The sequence below is a fragment of the Chinchilla lanigera genome, unplaced genomic scaffold (genome assembly GCF_000276665.1).
Source record: "Chinchilla lanigera isolate Chin_1 unplaced genomic scaffold, ChiLan1.0 scaffold00096, whole genome shotgun sequence".
NCBI lineage: Eukaryota > Metazoa > Chordata > Mammalia > Rodentia > Chinchillidae > Chinchilla > Chinchilla lanigera.
Window position 1 is genome coordinate 5039317 of NW_004955497.1, and position 20636 is coordinate 5059952.

Below are 20636 nucleotides of genomic sequence, written 5' to 3' on the forward strand. Positions count from 1 at the left end.
TGAAAGGCAGGCAGCTCTCGGAACCAGAGCGGGTGCTACGAACTCCAGCGAACCATGTAATCTGACAGCATTTGCAGAGAACAAGAAGTGAGGCCCAGAACAACAACCCAGTTGGCTACATCTTAGTCAGTCAACCCATCTTTACAGATGAACGAGTTATTTGTGTGAGCCTAATATTAGCGAATTGGCTACAGGGCTTCCTGCAGCCAGCCAGAGTTCAGTCAATATGATCATGTTCGATGTTGCTTTGGTCTGCTGGTGCTTAGTACAGGTATCCAGGGCAAATTTACGGCCAAATTCGTGGCCCACTATTGTATCATTGAGCATGGTGCTTCACCTACAGCAGTTCCTCAAGTATTTTTTTTTAAACAAATAAATTAATAAGATAATACTAGGTCATAATAGAAGATTTAGAAGCCTTTGGTGAATAGGAAGACTCGTTGTATTTTTAGATGGGAAAGGCAGTGTGAAATCTTTGTTTTCCTGCTAATTATAAACACTGGCTAATTTCAGTGCAAATCGTAGGATTTTTTTCTTTCCAAGGAAGACAGGAGCACTTGATTAAATGCATACCTGGGGCAACTTTGGTTTTCACTTTTTTATAGTGATGCATGAGGGACGCCCTGCCTTACAGGTACTGAGATTGTCAGGGAAAAGGAAAAGAAACAGCTACAAGCTCACACGATACGCGTGTTTCAGAACAAACCTGAGAGGGACCGCTCTGATCCTAGAGGCCAGACCGGCTGCTCTTGTACCGGCCACAGGGCTTCTAAGGGTCGTGAGCATAAGGGTGCGGAGGGTCAGTGAAGGGAGTTGCGGTTACTTGTTAGGGACAAGGCTTGCACATGCACAGGGCATTGTGGTTACTTGTCAGGCGCAGGGAGTTACGGTTTGCAGCTATGGTTACCGGGCCTGATCAACCCATGATCACACATTCCTAGCAGGTACACAAGCACAAGGGTGGGTGTGTGTGTGTGTGTGTGTGTGTGTGTGTGTGTGTGTGTGAGGGTGGTTAATGTGATAGCTGATCAGCTCAGAATGGCAGTGGTCAGATTCCCTCAGAGACCATGAAATTACAGATCAGACACGTAAAACGGTTGTAAGCCCGTGGGAGGAAAGGGCCAGGGGCCTGTGTATTTTGGTGACCCCGTGTGGGTTCAGTGTCTTCTGCTTGGAGGTACCTCTGTGGGGCAGGCAGATACCCTGCTGGGCCAGCACCTTACAGAAGTGAGGAGGAGGCCTGCAAATCGCAGGAACACGGGGATGTGGCGCGGGATGGGGGGCTGGTTGCTGCTCTTGGTTCTCCCCTGGGGGCGTGGGTGGCACTCGGTGGCCAGGTTCTGAGACTCAGAAGTGGTGCAGGGGCTGCTGCACCGAATCCCAGGGGGTGAGTGTGGGAGGACCAGCTGACAGCTGGTGATGGGACGGTGGGAAAGGACGTCCGACCAGAGTGACAGGCGGTGACTGGACGGAGAACCAGTGTCACGTCCTGGGGGACCCGGGCCCCGTGCCGAGAGAGCAGGGAAGTGTTACTGGATTTACAGCAGAGGGTGACTTGCATGAGGGGCCCAGGTATGAGGTGTGATTTAAACAATACAGTGAATATTAAAATCTTTTAAATTTACGAGCACATTGTCATTAATCCCCCTCACAACCCTCCCCTCCGCTTTGAACACTTACTCCTTCACTCTTGCCACCCTCGGAAGCAGCTCTGGAAGGCCTTTCTCATGAGTGTGTCTTTAGCTGTATACCGTTACGACTACCTTGATGTGCTGAATCCATTCGAAATGTTTACGTTCGTGGTCACTTTTATTTTAGGGAAGAGCCGGAAGTCACACGGTGCCAGCTGTGGTGAATAAGGTGGATGAGGGTGCGCTGTGGTGTTCTTAGGAGCCTGCCTTTCCGTTGGGTGGCCCTGACAGTAGCAGTCACCATTTTTATAACCCCACCTCATAAAGATACTCACAGAAGAAGACTTGTAGGACTGCTGTAGAAAGTGGCAAGCGGGTGCGATCGGTGTGTGTAAAGCGAGGGGCAGTATTTTGAGGAAGGTTAAGGGCAGTGTGTCTTCCACCGAAGTAACGTTTAGCGTATATTTCGATTACACCTTGGACATCAGTACTGTGACCAAGGGGCTAACATCGTTTCTTGCTTGTAGCCTACAGCGCCCTGCATCCAGGAGTTCCTCACCCTGCTGGCTGTGTGCCACACTGTCGTGCCCGAGAAGGACGGAGACGAGATCCTGTACCAGGCCTCCTCCCCAGGTGAGGGCGCTTGGTGCATGTGCCCTGCCAGCCCCCGCCCTGAAGATGGGGGTGTCCCTGGTGATCTGGGGGAGAGGCAGGGAGCAGCCTGCCCCCACAGGCCCTGCTGGCCCCACACCACTTCCAGGTTAGGCTGCAGAGGTGAAATTTGCAAGAGCCAGTGCTGGGCTCTCCTGACTGTCTTGATGACCCTTTGATGGCGGGGAGGACCCGACCCATGCCAGCGGGCATTTCCCAGCAGTAGTTACTGGGCCAGGCAGAGTATTCCAGAGAGAACGGGCTGCGTCGGCCACACGTTGTAGATTTTCCAGCTGCAGCTAGCTGCTCTTTGCCCACTTCCAGGGGCTCTGAATCCCATAGTACTGCGACTAAAAAACATGGCCTTGTTTGGCAGAGATGCTTAGGCAGTGGGAGTGCAGTATTAGGTTGACCAGCAGAACTTGATCCCACTGAGAGCGGCAGGAGTGCAGATCTCTCTTCTGGTGAGTTAGCTCTCGGCCCTCGTCTTTGCATCCTCCCTAAGGGCTCACCGTGGGCCTCGGCGGTAGGCGGAGCGAGGGCTCCTGTCTCCCGAACCCTTACTACTGCATGGGTGGCACCAGGCTTCCTTAACCACCCGGAGTGTTAGTTTGAAGAATGGCCCTTAACTCGATTCTGTCACGAGGCGGGGTTAGCCAGCGTTTCACCAACTTCTGCTTGACAGATGAGGCTGCTTTGGTGAAAGGGGCCAAGAAGCTGGGTTTCGTCTTCACGGCCAGAACGCCGTACTCGGTCATCATAGAGGCGGTAAGGGCACATTCCAGACCTCCCTCTGTTTTGAAGCTTGTGTGTAAGTTTGAAATCATGTATCCATTGTGAATGTCATTTTTCTTCTCTCTCAGTGGAGAAAATAGACTTGAAACACTCAGTTGCTTGATTTTATGTCATTGCATGAGCTCATACCTGTTATGTGGCGTTGCTATCATTTCTCTCTTTTAAAGAGGCTTCCCTACAAGTCCTCGGTGCACTGACGGAACCCTGTGGCAAGGGCTTTGCAAGTATTCTCTCTAAAAGTTGGGAGAATGGCTTGTGTCCTTCTGTCTGTGAGGCAGGTCCACATCTCTCTGTAGCAACAGCGTCCAAGAGCTCCCTCCCAGCGGGGTCCTCTGTCTACAGGGCGTCGTGTCCGGCTGTGAGAGAGGGGACCCAGAGCTTAAGCTCTTCTCTGTTTATATGACTGTGTTTCCTTCCTGCCGTCAAGGAGTTTATGTATTTTTCCTTTTTTTTTTTTTTTTTGAGTTTTCCTCCCTGCGGACTAGAGGGAGAGACATTTAGCGACAGGATAACTGAGTATCCATTATTCAAAGTGCTTGGAAACCAGACACGTTTCAGATTTCAGTTTCTTTTCTCAGACTTTGAAATATTTGCATACCCACAAGGAGATACCTTGGGATGGGCTCCAGGTACTGAACACGAAACCCATTCATGTTTCGGAGCCGCCTTCTCCACGCGGCCTGACAGACGTTTTTACAGGGGTGTAGTGCTGCTGTGCTTTGACCGTGACTGCTCCCAGGAGGTCAGGCGTGGGGGCTTTTGCTTGTGTCAGCATGTCAGTGCTGAAAACATCTTGGAGTTTGGATTTTCAGGTCAAGGATGCTCAGCCTGTATCAAGAATAAAGCCAAAGAGCGAGATTGGACGGGCAACAGTGACAGCGATGGTTAGGACCGGCGCAGCGCTGGTGCTGTGAGGACCAAGTTCAAAGGGCTGTGCCGCTCTGCGGCTGATAGTTACTGTCCTCCTTTGCCATCCGCTCGATTTGGGGAAAACTGATGGCTTATTACAGTGCTTAGCTTAACGTTGAAAGTCCCTAGACCTTTTTAACGTACTGGAAGTTTGCTTCCAAGCAATTGGTGTTATCCTGAGTTGATAGTAGTTAATTTTTTCCTTTTACATAGAAAGTATCCAAACATGTTAAATATCAGACTTACACAAAATGCCAATCTCCTGGCATCTTCGGTTGCTTTTGGAATATGGAGATCAGACCATGTTAATTTTTACTTTTTTTTCAATCAAGAGAGGGAATTTAGCTTAAGGAAATGTGCAATTATTATTAGTGGAATGAAGTACTGATTGAATATAGAATTTCCCACATAACAGCTAAAAAGAAAAAAGAAAGGAAGAAAGAAAGGTCTTCTGCCCTGTCAGTTTGAGGAGAGGGGGTGCCTTGGCGGTAGCATTTTCAGGTGTGGGGTGGTGTGCGTGTCTCTGCGTTGTAGAAGTGGGGTGTGGGCAGGCTGAGTGTGAGCAGAGGAGCTGCTTGCGCTTGGCTCGTGGAGCCAGAGAAGTACGGGGAGCAGAGAACCCATGACATGTCATCACAGTGCTAGGTGCTGGACTGACCCCCTTTGTTGTTTTATTACGTCCTATTTCTGGGAGTAAGAAAGATGGCCTGACTAGTTGGGTATCAAAAATAATAAAACAATCCCATTCAACCACTCATTCTGGGGTATAATTGAACCACAAATTCTCCAGTTGCTCACCAGTTCTTTCCACAAGGGGTCCTTGCTGACCCCTCGACCGTGGACACGTGTGCCGTGCTTGTGTGGACATGGTCGGTGTGGCAGCGGGGCAGAGAGGAGGCTGCTGCTGGCAGTGGGCGGGGCATGCGTGAATGCACCAGTAGGGTACCTCAGGGTGCAGCGAGATGGGGTGCAGAATGGCGGAGGGGAGATCACTGCATTGATACTTCCGTTACACCTGAGGGGATGGTGCAGTCATCGTTCATAAGCACGTCACGTACTTCGTGGCAGGAGCTGGATTCAAACTGATTGTGATGTGTTATTAAATTAAAAAATTTGGAAATGGCCTGCACGCAATCTGTAACTGTTTTTCAGATCGAGACATTGTGAATACTGATGTTCTAACTGGAGCAAATCCAAAGAAAAGGGGCATTTAATTGGTTAGTTGCCCTGAGACCAGGTGCATATTCATAATCCCTTATCTGCAACTCTTAACCTCCAAAGCTTTGAATTCCAGGTTTTCCCTCTAAGTTTGGGGAATAGTCATTTGGCATTAAAATGTAACGGGAACTGACATGAGCCTCCGTACGGTCTTTATGGTCCTTACTCAGTTTGATAGTCTCATGTTTTTTGACAGAAAATTCAGGGGTTTCACCCTATTGGGGACATACGCTGATAAGATATATGTGTAGACCTTTATAAAATGTGTAGAATCCTGAACTTGACGAAGTGCAAAACTGACAAATGATGACGACTCTGATCAGTTCGTCCCATCAGCATAACTGGCCGCAAAGTTTCTGAGGGTGCTGTGTAGCCTGGGTCTTTCCCTCTCATGTAAGAGCCTTAGCGGTAACTGAGAGAAAAGAAGCTTCTACCATACCAGAAGAGGGCGCTGTGATCCCGTCAGACTTGTGAGTGAACCGGGGAGGAGGGCGTTTGTGAGTGAGGGCAGATGCTGTGAGATTGTACTATTTTGAGCCACAGGTAAGAGCTTGTTTTTCTTACTGCAGATGGGACAGGAGCAGACATTTGGAATCCTTAATGTCTTGGAGTTTTCCAGGTATGCTTCTCCTTCGTACGCTTGAAATTTTAATATCTATTTAACAACTTTATTTGCATATTTGCATGGCTGTTTGATCTGATTAATCAGTACTTAAGCGTTAAATGTGTTAAATACACCCCCGTTGGCCCTTTTTTTGGGAATTTGTGACTTCAGTGAAAGGAAGTGAAGTAGGTCCTTTTTCTTTTTTGCTAAAAGGTTACGCTTGCATGTCCCTCCTTCTCCAGAGCCTGGTGACCCTGCATAATCAGGGGCAGGCCCATCTGCCTGGATGGAGTGTGTGAGGGTGTTTTTGTGGGCATTGGCCGGGTCCGGTGAGATCGTGCCTCCTGCCACACCTGAGCGCGCCTCTGGGGCCTGCAGAACTGACAAATGATGACAACTCTGATCGGTTAGTCCCGTCGGAGGCCTTGTCCATGTAGGGCAGTTCTCTTATATGTATTCTGATGCATTCTTCCCAGCTCAGTTTTTTTTTTTTTCAAGATCTAGAAATATTTGTTGGATTCTTTTGTTCTCCTGGAAAATTCATGATTTGTTATGAGGAACCACATCTTAACATTGGTTTCTTTCCTCCCTTTTTAACATTGATGGTTAATACTAGAGCAAGGTTTTATTGCTACCTCAAAAATATCTTTTTCTGTTGTTGAAATTAGAGGTTTTTTCAAGAACCTCTGTTAAATGATTCATACTTTGTCCTGTTTTATAAGTTGTTTGGTGAAGGTCAATTTTTATCTCATTGTGGGAAATTCTTTCCAGCCCTACTCTATACTTTTAGGATTTTAAGCTTGAATTTGATGGGTCAGAGCCCTCGGGGTGGGAACTCAGTGAGAGACGGGGATGGTTCATCACAGGAGTAGTTCGTGTAGAAGTGTGTGGTCAGAGACGTACTACACATCTCCGTAGACTTGACACTGCCCCCCCCAAAAGTTTCCTGTTGGAAACTGTTGTTTAGTGGCTGCATTAACTGGAACCATCAGCTAATGATCAGACAAAGAGTATAAAGGGAGTTAAGTAAAAAGGGGAAAATGGATAGAGATAGGAGGATGTATTTTAAAAAGACCATGGGAGAGGAAGAGGGAAGAGAAATAGAAATTTGTGGTTATCATGGTGGTTCTGTTTTAATCAACCTGTTGTTGTCCTGATACCACTTAATCCTGGGAAACCCTCTGGGGGTAGTTTGTGGTAATCTGCTTTATTCATTGAGAAACTGAAACACAAGTTAGAGAATTTTGCTAAGGTAGCTGAGAAAGAATGCAAATCCAGGTAAGAGAGAGCCCTGCAGGTCAGCATGTGGGAATTTATGCAGAACTGGAGACCTGAGGCCCCCTTTCTGTGGAGCGTACGGTCCAATGGAATAAGCAATTAGGAGGCCAGATAGAGGGGTGCCTGGGCCCCACGGGGCTTGCGTGTATTTCGGAGGGGTGACACATCAGTGAAGGTGTAGGAAGATCAGACAGGGGAGGAGAAAGTGAGGAAGTGAGAGGAGGGGAAGAAAAGGCCCAGGCTGAATTAGGGCCCGTCTATTCATTTACAATTTCTTTCTATAGAACAGACCATGATGACTATTTTTTTCTTACAGTGACAGGAAAAGAATGTCTGTAATTGTCCGAACTCCTTCAGGACAACTTCGGCTCTACTGTAAGGGCGCTGTAAGTGTCTGCATGGTACCTCCAAAGCAGGGCGTTGTTCGTTACCTTGTTAACTGGCTGCTTTTCCTAACTGCTGACCTTCTTACCCCTAATCCTTTGCTTAGAGTTGAGGTTGACCAGCTCTTTTGGGCTGATGTCGTAGGGACAAGGCCCCTGAAGATACTGTGGTTCAGTGGCACAGCAGAGGCAGTCAGGGAAGTGTGCGTCCAGTCAGCTGTTGGTTTCAGAAAGAGCAGCTCAGCGTGGGAGGCAGACGCTGGGGAGGATGAGCTCTGGTTCCAGTTTTACCACTGTTGTGCTATGACTCCATAATTTGTGCTGGCCGGTGACAAGCTCCTTTAAATTGTCTGAAAGATGGTGGTTCTCCAGCAGCTGTGCTTCCCAGTCACTGTGATTTATTTTTCTTCCATTGCAGCGGGTCCACGGGGAGGGTGCGTGTGTGATTGCATTTTTACAGCTCCTTTCGGTCCGTTTCCTGGGTCAGGCATTTTGTCCCGTGGCCTCACCCATAATCAAACCCAAAGGTGCTGCCTCTAAGGAAAGATGTTATTACTTATGAATCTTGTAAAACTACATCCTGTTCAATGGTGGTCTCAAGGGAAAAGAACTTTTAAGCTTATTTTATGAGACTATGTCAAGTATATGATACTATCCCAGGATCAATATTGGTTAAAAATCTCACTAATCTTTACCAGTTGTGAGGAAAGGTGGTTAGTACACTATGACTGGGGATTTTTAAAAATGAGTAATGCATGGGACTTCTAAAGGCACTGTACTTGGACCCATAAAAGAATTCTGATTTTTATTTTTTATTTTTTTTTTGGTTTTTCTCCGGTGCTGGGAACTGAACTCACGACCTTGCGCTTGCCAGGCAGGCGCTTTGCCGCTGAGCTAAATCCCCAGCCCCAGAATTCTGATTTTTATGACAGCAACTTCAGTTAAGGTCCTCGAGATGTGTCCCACGATGCATTTTTAAAAAGTTACTATTTATTTCCCATTGTGTTGTCAGTATCCTAGCAAGTGCTTGGTCAGCAAGAGGTAGCAGAGACAGGAAGTCTGTAAGTACAGAACAGGGCAGGGTTATTTCATTCTGATAGAATTTAATTACTGTGTCTGCAAACCTGCCCCGAAAGCAAACTAGCTTTTGAAACCAATGTCCTGGTACTGTGCAGTGTATAGCACGCTTGATAGGTTATCTGTGCCATCCAGACCTCCAGCTCTGCTTGTCAGTCATGCAAACCGTCACAGGCGCTGGGCTCTATGCACCTGTGTATTTCTCAGCAACAGTGTGTTCAGTGCCTGTGGGCTGCACCCTCCCTGTTAGGGCGACTCCAGTATTGTCAAGCAAGGCCGTACTTAAGTAACTTCGGATGTGTATTTCACTCCCTCTGTTTCTGTATGGAAAACCTCTAACATTTCTATATTACAGGTGGAGCATCTCTAATCCAAAAATTCAAAGTGTTCCAAAATCTCAATCTTTTGGTCATTGGCCTAAGTGGAAGGTTGTACCTCTGACCTCATATAGGTCAAAATGCAGGCGCAGTAAATGTATTGTATAGAATCACCTGCAGGCTGTGTGTGTAAGGTGTCTGTGGAACAGAAATGAATTTTGTGTTTAGACGCGGGTCCCAACCTGTGGATATTTCATCATGTATATGCAAATACTAGTCTAAAACCTGGAAAAAAAATCCCAAATCTACAACACTTCTCGTTCCAAGTAACTCAGATGAGGGTTACTCAGTCTGTACTTGAGGATGAGGGTTTGCAGATTGTGTGTGAACCTGAGCCCTGTTGTGTCCTTGGTTATTCTGCTGCCCCCTCGGGTCCCACCGTGTTTTTACTTGGCTTGTAAGGCACGTAACAGCTTTTGGTTTTGTGGGACGTACCCATGCCCAGTGTTTTCCAAAGCTCATGCCTCAGCCCAGCCAGGGACTCTAATCTTACCCACTCAAGTCTTTTCATGTCCATTAGATAAACACAAAGAAACCAAACCACGTCGAGTATGCTGACTGGAAGATTTCCTTAAGGGCTTGCCAGTCACAATCAGTGTTTCCCTGTTTTATAGGATAATGTGATTTTTGAAAGACTTTCAAAAGATTCAAAATACATGGAGGAAACATTATGCCATCTGGAGTACTTTGCCACAGAAGGTAAGCAGAATTTGCAAAGGTAACTTTTGATCCTTGAAGCTGTGCTTTTAAGTGTTGATTGCTGATCTTGGGTAAGCAGTCCTGCTCTGAGTGGACGTATCGTTTAGGGTCAGTACTACTTGGCTTGCTTCACAGGACTATAGTCTTCAGGTGCCTACTGTGTCCCGTCCCACTGCTACATTTTGTGCCTGTGCCAGTGACAAAATAAGTGGCGAAGACCAAACCCAGTCACCCATGTGACTCTGCTAACTCTACCTAGTAGTGCAGAAGGAGGGGAAGGCTAAGGGCACATGCAGTATCACCTCGTTTCTTTCCTGGAAAACTCATCGTTTCTCTGTGCCTCTCCTATTACCATTATGACACTGGCTTATCCAGGGTTTAAGGAAATAACGCACAGAACCCACGGAGAGCAGGATAGGAGCTCTCCGGAAGCCTTGGAACAACGCTGGTGTCAGATTTTCCTGCTCGGGTGTGACGATAGCGGGAACCCATGCAGTGCGGCCGCTGCTCACTCTCCGTGGTGTGCTCCTGCGGCCGCACAAGAGCATTTGCGTGGAGGAGAGCGCACGTGTGTGTACTTGCCCAGGGCATAGCTGCTTGAAAACTTGGATCTTTAATGTGATACCATGTTGTATCACATGTGGTGATACATTTTTATCGTGGTCTTGAAACATACATCCCACTTGAAGATTTCTGCCTCATACATGTGCACTGTGCCCGGCTTGTGCACCTTCTGCTGTACAACATTTCTAAGATTTTTAGAAGAGTTTTTTTTTGGGGGGGATGTGGTGCAGCCATCTTTAAATGCCCTCTGTAGATGTGTGAATGCTGAATTAGAGTGGCCTGAAACGCAGACCTTTAATTATTTGAGCATGGGGATGTAAGAGGAAGCCACATGGTGTCTCTTTGGGATGTAAATTACAGCGTCCTCCCTGCCCCATTCCCACTGCCTGTTTGCAGGCCTGCGGACTCTCTGTGTGGCCTATGCCGACCTCTCTGAGGCAGACTATGAGGAGTGGCTGAAAGTCTACCAGGAAGCCAGCATCATCTTGAAAGACCGAGCTCAGCGGTTGGAGGAGTGTTACGAGATCATCGAGAAGGTGACCACATGCAGAGCAGTTTCTCAGTTCCTACTGGAGAACGTTATTCAAGAAAGTCTTTGCAGAGGAGTGCATGTGCTTTCTTTTTTCTAGCAGTGCTTTCTTTTTTCTAACTGTCTTGATGAACCCTTAGCTCTGAATCATGTCTTTGCTTTAGAAGCACTTAGTATTCATGGGTTATGTGAAAGATCTAGCCACCTTCAGCAAACCATTAATGATATCTTCAAAAATATCAGGGGAAAAAATATCAGATCAAAAACTGTGTCAGTGACTTTCTGGGTTTGCCTAAGATTAGACTTCCTAAGATTAGGTCACCCCGTTGAGTTATGTAAGCCTATTAGGTTACCCTTTGGAGAATGTTGTATAGTAGGCTGATTAGACATTGTATATACTTATTTATGCTTTACTGTATGCTTTATAGTCTACTTTGATTTTTTTTGTTGATGTTACTTTTAGTTATAACTCAGGCATTAGGTCGTTTTGTACTTACTTGGATCCCCTCAAATTTGGAAGCTAGGTTTCGTCTTTTCCCCGTTGATGTCAGGAACCACGGGACCGTTTTCCAGTTTCTCTACATCTAAAGCCATCATCTGTTGGCTGTTTTTCATTCCTTCCCTTTTTTAAAATTCCCCTTTGCTTTTTCTGAGTTTTTGCTAGACCTTTATGTTCAGTTGTTGGTAGTCATTTTAGTGGACTCTTGGTGGCAGTGATCCTGAATTCAAGCATGGGTTTTGCCCTGCTTTGCTGATTAAAAAAAAAGTGAGTTAACTTCATCTAAGTTTGCTTGAGCACAGCAAAGTTCTAAACAGAACAGCACTCCTGGTGGAAGATGACACCTGGAGCTCACCTCATGTGCAGGCTGTGTTTATAGCAAGATAAAGGAGTGATATAAAGAAACCATGGGATTGGTTTTAGTCAGCATTTGCCATATATGGACGTGTTTCAGTCCCTGATTGGCTGGAGGCTCAGCTTCTGCATTGGTATGAGTTGCTTGCTCCTTTTAGGGTTTATACTTTCTGGTTGGGCTGCAGGTCCCTTATCAATCTAGGTTATAGTTTTCTACTGCAGAGGTTCATTTTGGGCCAAATTTTGTAGCCCAAGTATAGAGAAAAGTTTAGTTCCAGTTTAGTTTAACACCATCCAAAATTACTTTTAGGATCAGAGAACAGTGGTCAGATGGGTACCACGTACACATACTACTCACGAGGTAGCTGGACTTTCCAGGGGTCTAGTCAGAGAGAGCTAGGGGGCTGTGTCATAGAGAGACACAGGCCCTCTGGGCAGCTCTCTGGAATCTGTCGGACAGGTAGCCAGAGCCCGAGTACCTAGGGTTTCCATCCTCAGTGTGACTCCTTGGAAGAGTACTACCGAGGGACATACTTTGTAGCACCCAATCTTCAGACACTTTGATGTTTTCCCTCTAGCTATTAAATGGTGCTGCGGATTCAACCCAGGGCCCTGGTGCATGCACAGGTCTCTTGCTGCTCTGCCTCCAGATGAGGGTATCACCTAGAATCAGTTCTTCTGAGTTAAATGCAGCATGATGCTTTACTTATCAGTGGAATGAGAAGAAGGGCTTAGCCACTGTTAACTTCAGGATAATCACCTCCTTGTGCACTCTATCCTGACATGCCTCAGGACCCAGGAGTGAAAGATGAGTGCTAGCTGCCGGTGTGAGGAGCAGCCCCAGCATGGTGAAGAGTTTGGAATGCCCCCCACCTAGATATCATTAATCACCTACAGACCCGGGTTAGGTGTAGAGGATTGTAGTCATCTCAGAACTTTTGGGTTGGCTTTGTCAGAGTTGTCGTTAGTGAAGTGTGACTTAGTCGCTCATTGAAGGTGTTTTCCAACCTAGAATTTGCTGTTACTTGGCGCCACAGCCATAGAAGACCGCCTTCAGACCGGGGTTCCAGAAACCATAGCGACTCTGTTGAAGGCAGAAATTAAGATATGGGTGTTGACCGGAGACAAACAAGAAACTGCAATCAACATAGGTAATCAACTTTTAAAATGATTTCCTAGCACTGGTATCTGTTTCTTAAGTGTCTTGTGGACTTACCTAAGTATTTCGATGATGTTATATAGAAATCTTTCCTTACAGAGTCAGAGAGCTTACCCAAATCCAGTGCAAGTGCTCTTTCACATACTATCTGCCTATTACAAACACTGACACCATTGTAGCTTCCTGGAAAAAATGAAACACGCTTAGAAGATAGAATTTGAGTTGGCAACTTTGATTTTCTCATTGCTTTCTTCAAAATATTTCACTCTGGCAGGCTGTTTTACTAGATTTAAATGTGTACCATTGTCATAATTATAACCAATTTTAATAATTTTACCAGTGGATGTATTTTTCTGTGCATTTCATACCATTCTCTTCCCCATCTTGGTTGACTTTTCTTGCTGAGCTTCCAAGATGTGGAAATTGAAGAAAGGGAACTTACCTCAAATAACTATGTTAAAGGAGCACAATTTAAGCTTAAAAAGGAGTTGAAGCGACTTTTAAAAAAAATTCTAATTTGATTACTTGAAATATTTTGGAGTTATCTCTACTGTGGTCACCATTATGAAACAGGACCTGCTACAGAGGAGATAAAATGAAAACGGTTGTGTAATATAATGTTTTTATGGAAACAATCTCTGTTACCACTGCTTTTACAAGAAAACCTATTCGAAACTCTGAATTCCAGTGAGTGTAGCTCTTTTCAAAGAAGTCTCCTTGGGTTAAGTATTTTGATTTTGAGGCTACCTTTTCCTCAAAACCTCCTCTTTTGAATTAGCTCTGTTCTCAGATAACCTCAGCTGTAAATAGCACCTGCCCTTCGGATGAATTTCATTTCTTGGAAAAGTAGACAAATGCCATGTAATCATTTCTTACTGATAAAGCGCATTAAGTGCAATTCAGATTAGCAAACAACAGAAGTTCAAGTCACAGAGAATGACATAGGGTTTTGTGGACATTCTTTGAGGCATGAGGTACAGACCTTGTCTCTGAATTTATGTTGCTTGTCACCCAAGTGCACAGTTTGGGACAGGAGTGTGATGATAACTCAGCGCAGACCCATCTTTGCTGCTAGGAAGTAAAACCCCAGGCATAGCCCTTTGATGACGTGTGAGTACCGTCTTCATAACTGAAGACAGTACATTTGCTTTCTGTGTGCTTTCTGCATCTGTGCATAGGTTGGCCCTTCAGGTGTTGTTTCCCGTGTAGATTTGGCCTGAAACACCTATCAGTCTACGGTTCCCGTTATTCCTAGAAAGCACACCTGCTGCCCTGAAATACCTAAAGCTTACCTAATATCATATGCTTTCTGCCCGCTTAAAGTGATATGGAAAAAGTGGACATAACCCTCAGGTATAATGATAAGCTTTTTACTTGCCCAGATCTTGAGAGTTCCTACAGACTCGTGCTGTACGCACACTCCTTGCCCCAGACCTAGCTTCCGTAAGCATTGGGCTGTGTCTGCTGCTGAAGCTTGCACGGTACCTGTCAGTCGTGCCACCCTACCCTTGGGGAAGACACACGCTCCTTTCCTTGCTTTGTTTTGTTACACCTGAGTCTATCAGTTTAGCTCAGTTGGAATACAGGTAAGGAAAAGCAAAGGCCGAAAATCACCCCTGAAAATACCAATGGGATTTTGACTTGTAAAGGAAATTTTTGATTGCATTTTGTAAGCCTGTCCTGAGCTTTATACAGTAATTGACAACTATCCAAATACTTTTAAACATACTGATTAGTTTGTACTTTAGCAAGAAAGTATAGTAATGTAACCTGTGATGTTGGTACCAGAAGTAGTGTCATCCATTAGTACTTCTTAATTGATCTTTCACAGTGAATTCTTCCCAAGACCACTCAGAGATGATGCCTCCTACTTAAAAGTTCATGATGTTGCCAGAGTCTTTATATTTATACTGGAAGTTTCCTCGACTTCTCTTTTATCTATTGTTATCAGGCTCGTTCAAACTCTTCTTTGATGTTAGTCCATTTCTAACAGCCAGGGAATCAGAGTTCCTTGAAGGAATGAGGTCTGAATTATTTTATTATTTCACTATTCAAACTCAAGCTTGTATCCCTGGGTACTGTGGAGGGATTAAGTGTCAGTTAAGTGATACTGAGGATATCTGTTGAGCCTACAAAAGAGCACGAAGGTTCAGGAAGGCGTATCGTCTAGACATTTCATTAGACAGTGTTGAGCCACAAAGTGGCAGCTATCAGCAGCATGAGATCATGTTCTGGGTAGAGTACGGGGTTTGGGGCTGTGTTTAGTTATATAGTCCTTCTTCCCCTGGTAATAGCAAGGTGATCTGTCTCCTGGAACACTGTGTATACTAGTGCATTTTATGTATATTTTAGGGCATTTGAAAGATATTTGAGAAGAGTAATACTTAAGTACCTGGCAGTTCTGCTTCCAGGTGGATGTAGGAGGAGAAAGTAAATTGGTCGTGTCTGACTGGTGCCCGTTATGGTGCTACAAGTATTCCCTGAAAACTCTTTCTGTCTTTACATGTGAAAAATCTTAACATGCTTAGAAAAATTGGAGTTGTTCAAGGTTCTGATTTTCTTAAAGACTAAACTCACACTGAAGTCTTTCAGATTTTTTATTTATTTCTTTTTGGAATATTTGCACAGGTATTACCAATTGAACATTACTGACCCCGAAATCTGAAATCCATAATGCTCCGAAATCCAAAATTGATCAGATTTTAGAGTATTTGTGGTTTAAAATTTGTGAGTTGAGGTGCTCCAACCTATAAATCTCAGGGCTCTTGACTTCTCATACAGGGGTCATTTAAAGAGATTCTCATAAGTTTCACAAAAGTTGTTTTCTGAAATTTGAATCGGGAGACATGAAAAAATGGTATGATATTTTATCCATGTTAATATGCATATATTTTTAAATGTTGTAATATCCCTGAAATTGGAATATTTTAGACCATTGGTGCTTGCACCTTTAATCGGCAGCATTTTCTAGTGGTACATATGGTAAGAGTTCATCTTTCAGATTTGGTGACATTTGTTGTGCTTTGTGTTTGGGGTTGTTAGCTCTCTTTATCATTTGTGTATACACATACATCTATCATATACTTTGAGAGTTTATCTTTAATGTGTGACTTTTCCTTCATATATAGGAAATAAATATATGTAGTCAAATTAGGTTTCAGGGTATTTGTGTTTCCTGTGATCCAGTGAGTTCTGTGTAGATAGAATGGTCATTTTGCCTATAGATTTTACTAGTTTGAAACTGTCATGTTCTCAGGTTCATGCAGTACTGGCTTGAATTTATGCCGACTCACCGTGTTTGGGGGAGTTGGCAGTTTTCCTTCTTAGGTTAAGAATTTGGCGTCAGTGAGTCTAAAGTAAAGTTTCAGGTGTGGCCTTTGTGGCTCACTTGGCCGTCATTTTCTTATTACAACCGGATAAAACATCTGTCAATAAATTGTACAATATATATACGAAGCTTTCAGAGTTTATAATTTTCTCCTAGTGGGATGTGGAATGAGCGAAAACAAAATCCTAGTGTGTACTCCATCTTAAAGTCATTAAGTTGGAAATAGCTGTCATCTCAAATTATTTCTGAGTTGCAGTTTTGAGGCTCTCATGTCCCTGAATCTGATTGCCCATCAGCTGGTACTTGTAAACCACTTTACAAAACAGTCTTGCAAGTTTAATAAAAATATTTTTTAAAAATTAGGTGTGTATTCTAGGGTATATACTATAAATGATATGGGAAGCATGTAGATTATCTTAGCTTACTTTTGCAGGAGAGTGAATGTGGGGCTTGCTGCCTATATGTGTTACTTATTCCTTCAAAGGAAGATCATTCCCCATTCTCAGGTGAAGCTGGCTGGACCAGTTACAACAGTGGTGGTATTCTCAATGTGAGTGTTGTTTTTCATGGAAAATTCCGACTAGCATTGTCATCAGATACTCCACTAGATGCTTGGGTCTCTTGCATTCCCTGACTGATGTGTGAGTTCATTGCAAGACAAATTAGCAAATGATACAGATGAGAACATTCTACCTGCATCTGTCTTAGTTACTTTTCTCATTTTGGAGACAAAATACCCAACACATGCATGTTAAAGGAGGAGAGGTTCATTACAGTCCACATTTTGTAGAGATTTCAGTCCTCTGCAATTGGCTGTGCTCGATCCTTGCAGCTTTCTTCAAACATTCCATGTTCCTGGCTTCTCCGGTCTTCTAGCCCCTCCACCGCACCTTTGGCTTCACACTCACAGTTTTACATACTGTTCCCTTGGGGGCACACTGCCTGGCCTCCTGGGCCTTCTACTGAAATCTGGGTGGAAACTTTCCTGACCCCACAACTCTGGTGTTCTCCAAGCACCTAAAACAAGCACCTTGTGGATGATGCCAGATCTCACACCAGATGGATCACTAGCCAGGCTTCCCTCTCGCTTAGTTGTAGAGGCTGAGTGCCTGGATTTCTGAACACTATGAATCAAATCCTGAGAAACAACTTCCCTAGGCTGCCACCATTCTGGAACCTGAGTGCTCTTCTCAAGGCAGAGTCTTTCACCTTCGCAATTTTGAGGCTACGGAGGGTGGAGTCCTGCTGCTTCTTATGAGGCCCTCTTTTCTATTGTCCTCTTTTTTCTTAGCAAACAAGTTTTCCTCTGCTCCTTATTGCTATAGGAGTTTCCTTTTTGGCCAAACTCAAAATGTTCTAAATCCTTCTGCTGGGTCTTCGATCATAGATCTGACTCAAAGCACCCAACAGTAGCCATGCCACTGCCTCAATGTTAGATTGCCTTGAAATTTCTTCTGCAATATCAATTAACCCACAGTCCTCAATCTCAGTCCCAGGCAAAGTCTCTGGAGAGGAGCAAAATGTAGATACATTTCCTGCCAAAGCATAACCTATGTGGTCTGGAGCCCAACAGCCGATGCAGTCGTTGTTCCTAACTGAAACCTCCGGAGCCTGGTCTCTGCTGGCTGCATTTCTATCAGTATTCTGGCCTTCTGAGCTCTGATCAGACTCTCCCATCAAGTTCAGCTTACAGCACCCAGGGCTGCCTTTTCAGCAGGCAGGTACAAAACTTCCTAAGCTCTGTCCACAAACCAATTCCAAAGGCTCCTGAACCACGTGGCTGGGTAATGTCATGACAACACCCCCACTTCTCTGGCACCAAAATCTGTCTTAGTTACTTTTCTCATTGCTCAAACAAAATATCCAACACCCACAAGTTAAAGGAGAAGAGGTTTATTTCAGCTTACGGTTTGTAAAGGTTTCGGTCCATAGTTGACTGGCTCCAAGGCAGGGTAACATGGCAAAGGGGCATGGCAGAGGAGAAACAGCAGCTGATGGCAAAGCCTGCAGGAAGCAGCAGCAGCAGCAGCAGCAGCAGCAGCAGCAGCAGCAGCAGCAACAGCAGCAGCAGCAGCCAGCCGGCCTTTCTCTTTTATCCTATACAGGTCACCAGCCTTTTGGGTGGTGCCACCAGAACTATGCTAATTCCACTCAATAGACTAATTTAGTTCCTTAATCTTGGTATCACATCCCCTAGATCCAGCTAGCTCCAAAAAGCACCCCCTATGAGCACATGAGGATTTGGAGGGACATCCAAATACAAGCCATAGCAGCAACTTCTAGGTATTAAGCGTGGCTAGTTTTTGTAACGTAGATACCACAATACAGATATCAAGTAAATGTTATCCGTTATATGTCCGATACTGCACGAAGTCCTGTGTGCAGGACTGTGATTGAATTCCTGTGCAGGTAGGCATTATCTGCCCTTTTAAATCAAGCAGAAGCACAGAGACATGCAGTAATTTACCCTAGATCACACAGGTGTTAGGATGCTTACAATCTGAGCACTTTACCATGACACTTTATGTTCTCTTCCCAGAAGAAAACATATGAGTTGCAAAAGACCAGGGAAAACTTCATCGATGAGACAAGTTTAAAACTTGAGACTTCAAGAATTTCTAAAAAAATAAGAAATGAATCACTGCATAGAATGGGTCCGGATGACCCAATTTGGAGGGGAACGTAAGCAGTAGGGCTGAGTCAGGGTGTTCTTCGACGTGCTGAGGGTTCCTGACTAATGCCTGCACTTAGAGGGAAAGATACCCACAAATGTGGTTCTGTGAATGGGCCCTCAGCTCTCTGATCTCTGGATGATGAAAGACAATGAACGGAATCTTCTGGCTGTCATCCGGAGTAGCTTAAGAGAGTCTTTTGTCATTCATTCCTGGGGTCTGCCAGTATTTTTCATCCATTCACACTCAAACAGAGTGACCAAATCTCTGAAAATATTTAGAACCGACAGCGCACTTGTTGAGGTGGCTGTCATGTGCAGTCACAGTAATGGTTAGGTGGCCTGGCTGAGGTGATCTCAAACTACCTGGAAGGATATATTGTTTCTAACCTTTCCAAAAATGTCTCCAGAGAAATCTGGATTCAATATCTTTCACAATGTGAGTTTGCCAAATAAAGAAAGAAGGACACTGGTAGAAAATCTCAAGTTTGGTTTGGTAATAGCATGAAGTATTATTGTATTATCATAAAATCAAGTCCTGCTGTAAGTACTGCTGTAAGGTTCTGTAATATTTAGGTTTCTTTGAATACTGATTATACTCAGGTATTAGAAAGACTGAACGCTCTTGTAGTGTGTGCTGTTAATTTCAGCTGGGGTAAAAGTAAACTTCCAGAGGTTCTCTTCTCAGTCATTTTATGGCTGTCTTGTTAGATTGCAAGATTAAAGAACTAGACCTCAATTTACAAGTGTGGGTTGACTTTCCATGCCTGGCTCTTCTCCAAGAGTTGATCTCATTTTATCCGAAAACATGAGAAATCAAGCTCACCAAACTTGGCTTGACATAATTTAATTTGCCACATTAGTTAAGTCACAATTAATTGAGCTAACTTCTATGGTCTGTCTAGGGAAAGTGTTATATGTGATAATTCTCTAAGCAAAAACCTCGCTTCATTTTCCACATTAAAAAAAAAAATCTGCTTCTTCTCAGAAGGCTTTAGCTTTGTGTACTTAAATTCATGAAAATGTCAGTAGTTTTATTTATTATCCTCCTCCTGTCATGGCTTGAAAAAAAATACTTAGGGTTTCTCCCTCCATAATATCTTTGCATAGCTTCAGTTGTCAAATGGTATTTTGCTTAAATTGCAAAATATAAAATAAAGCAGAAACTGGGGGCTTAAAAATTACAGCTTGCTTCTGCAGCTGTTGTTCAAATAAAATACTACCAGTAAATCCTCTGCATTAGTTATACTAAATTTGTAACAGTCTATGTGGCATGAAGTTGCTGCAAGTCTCTGGGGATGAAGAATAAAGCTCAACATAGAGGAAAATGATTAAAGTTCCAATATCCCCTTTTGTAAGTGAAAGTAAAACGTAGACCTCCCTTCTGGACCTAATCTAAGGATTTATGGGAGGCAGAATGCATTTTCAGAAACAATTCAATCATCCCTTCAGAGAGCATCTCACTTTTACTGCTAATTACTGTCGAAAATGTTTGCACAATTGTTTCTTGTTTACTCCTTCTTTTTTAAAATAAGAGATCTAACCAGGATTTACCTTTGTAGCATTGTGGTGGTAAATTTTTCAGTTTGTTTTAGTTTTTAAGAAGAAATCTCTTCCCTTGAAATAATTATTGTTAAACATAGTGTTCATGTGGCTTTTAAAAAGAATATTTGGATTAAAAGCCGTAATTTTGTGCTTTAAAATGTGTGTTCTGAGGTGCTTTATGAAATATCCCAAGTAACAATCAGGAGAGCCAAATTTTGTATATTACAAAAGTGAACAAAAGTGTTTATTGTCGTTCTTTCCACAAAAAACAAAACAAAAGCAGATATTTCTTGGTCCTCATTTTTGCCTGTCTTGAGGCCTGCTTTATACTCTCATTAGGATTTCCTAAGGATGAAAAGAGAACC

The 20636-nt window shown here is 44.1% G+C and overlaps 1 protein-coding gene across 4 annotated transcripts in view; it reads left to right on the plus strand.

Moving 5' to 3' along the window:
- LOC102024131 (phospholipid-transporting ATPase IB) overlaps positions 1-20636 on the plus strand; it is a gene marked incomplete at its 5' end in the record, with an annotated part of 454403 nt that overhangs the window by 48762 nt on the left and 385005 nt on the right. For all 4 annotated transcript variants that reach the window (XM_005406335.2, XM_013505503.1, XM_013505504.1 and 1 more), the window contains 7 exon segments: positions 2159-2264; positions 2968-3050; positions 5774-5823; positions 7403-7472; positions 9538-9622; positions 10583-10722; positions 12581-12719. In XM_005406335.2, coding sequence (XP_005406392.2) covers positions 2159-2264; positions 2968-3050; positions 5774-5823; positions 7403-7472; positions 9538-9622; positions 10583-10722; positions 12581-12719 — 673 coding nt within the window.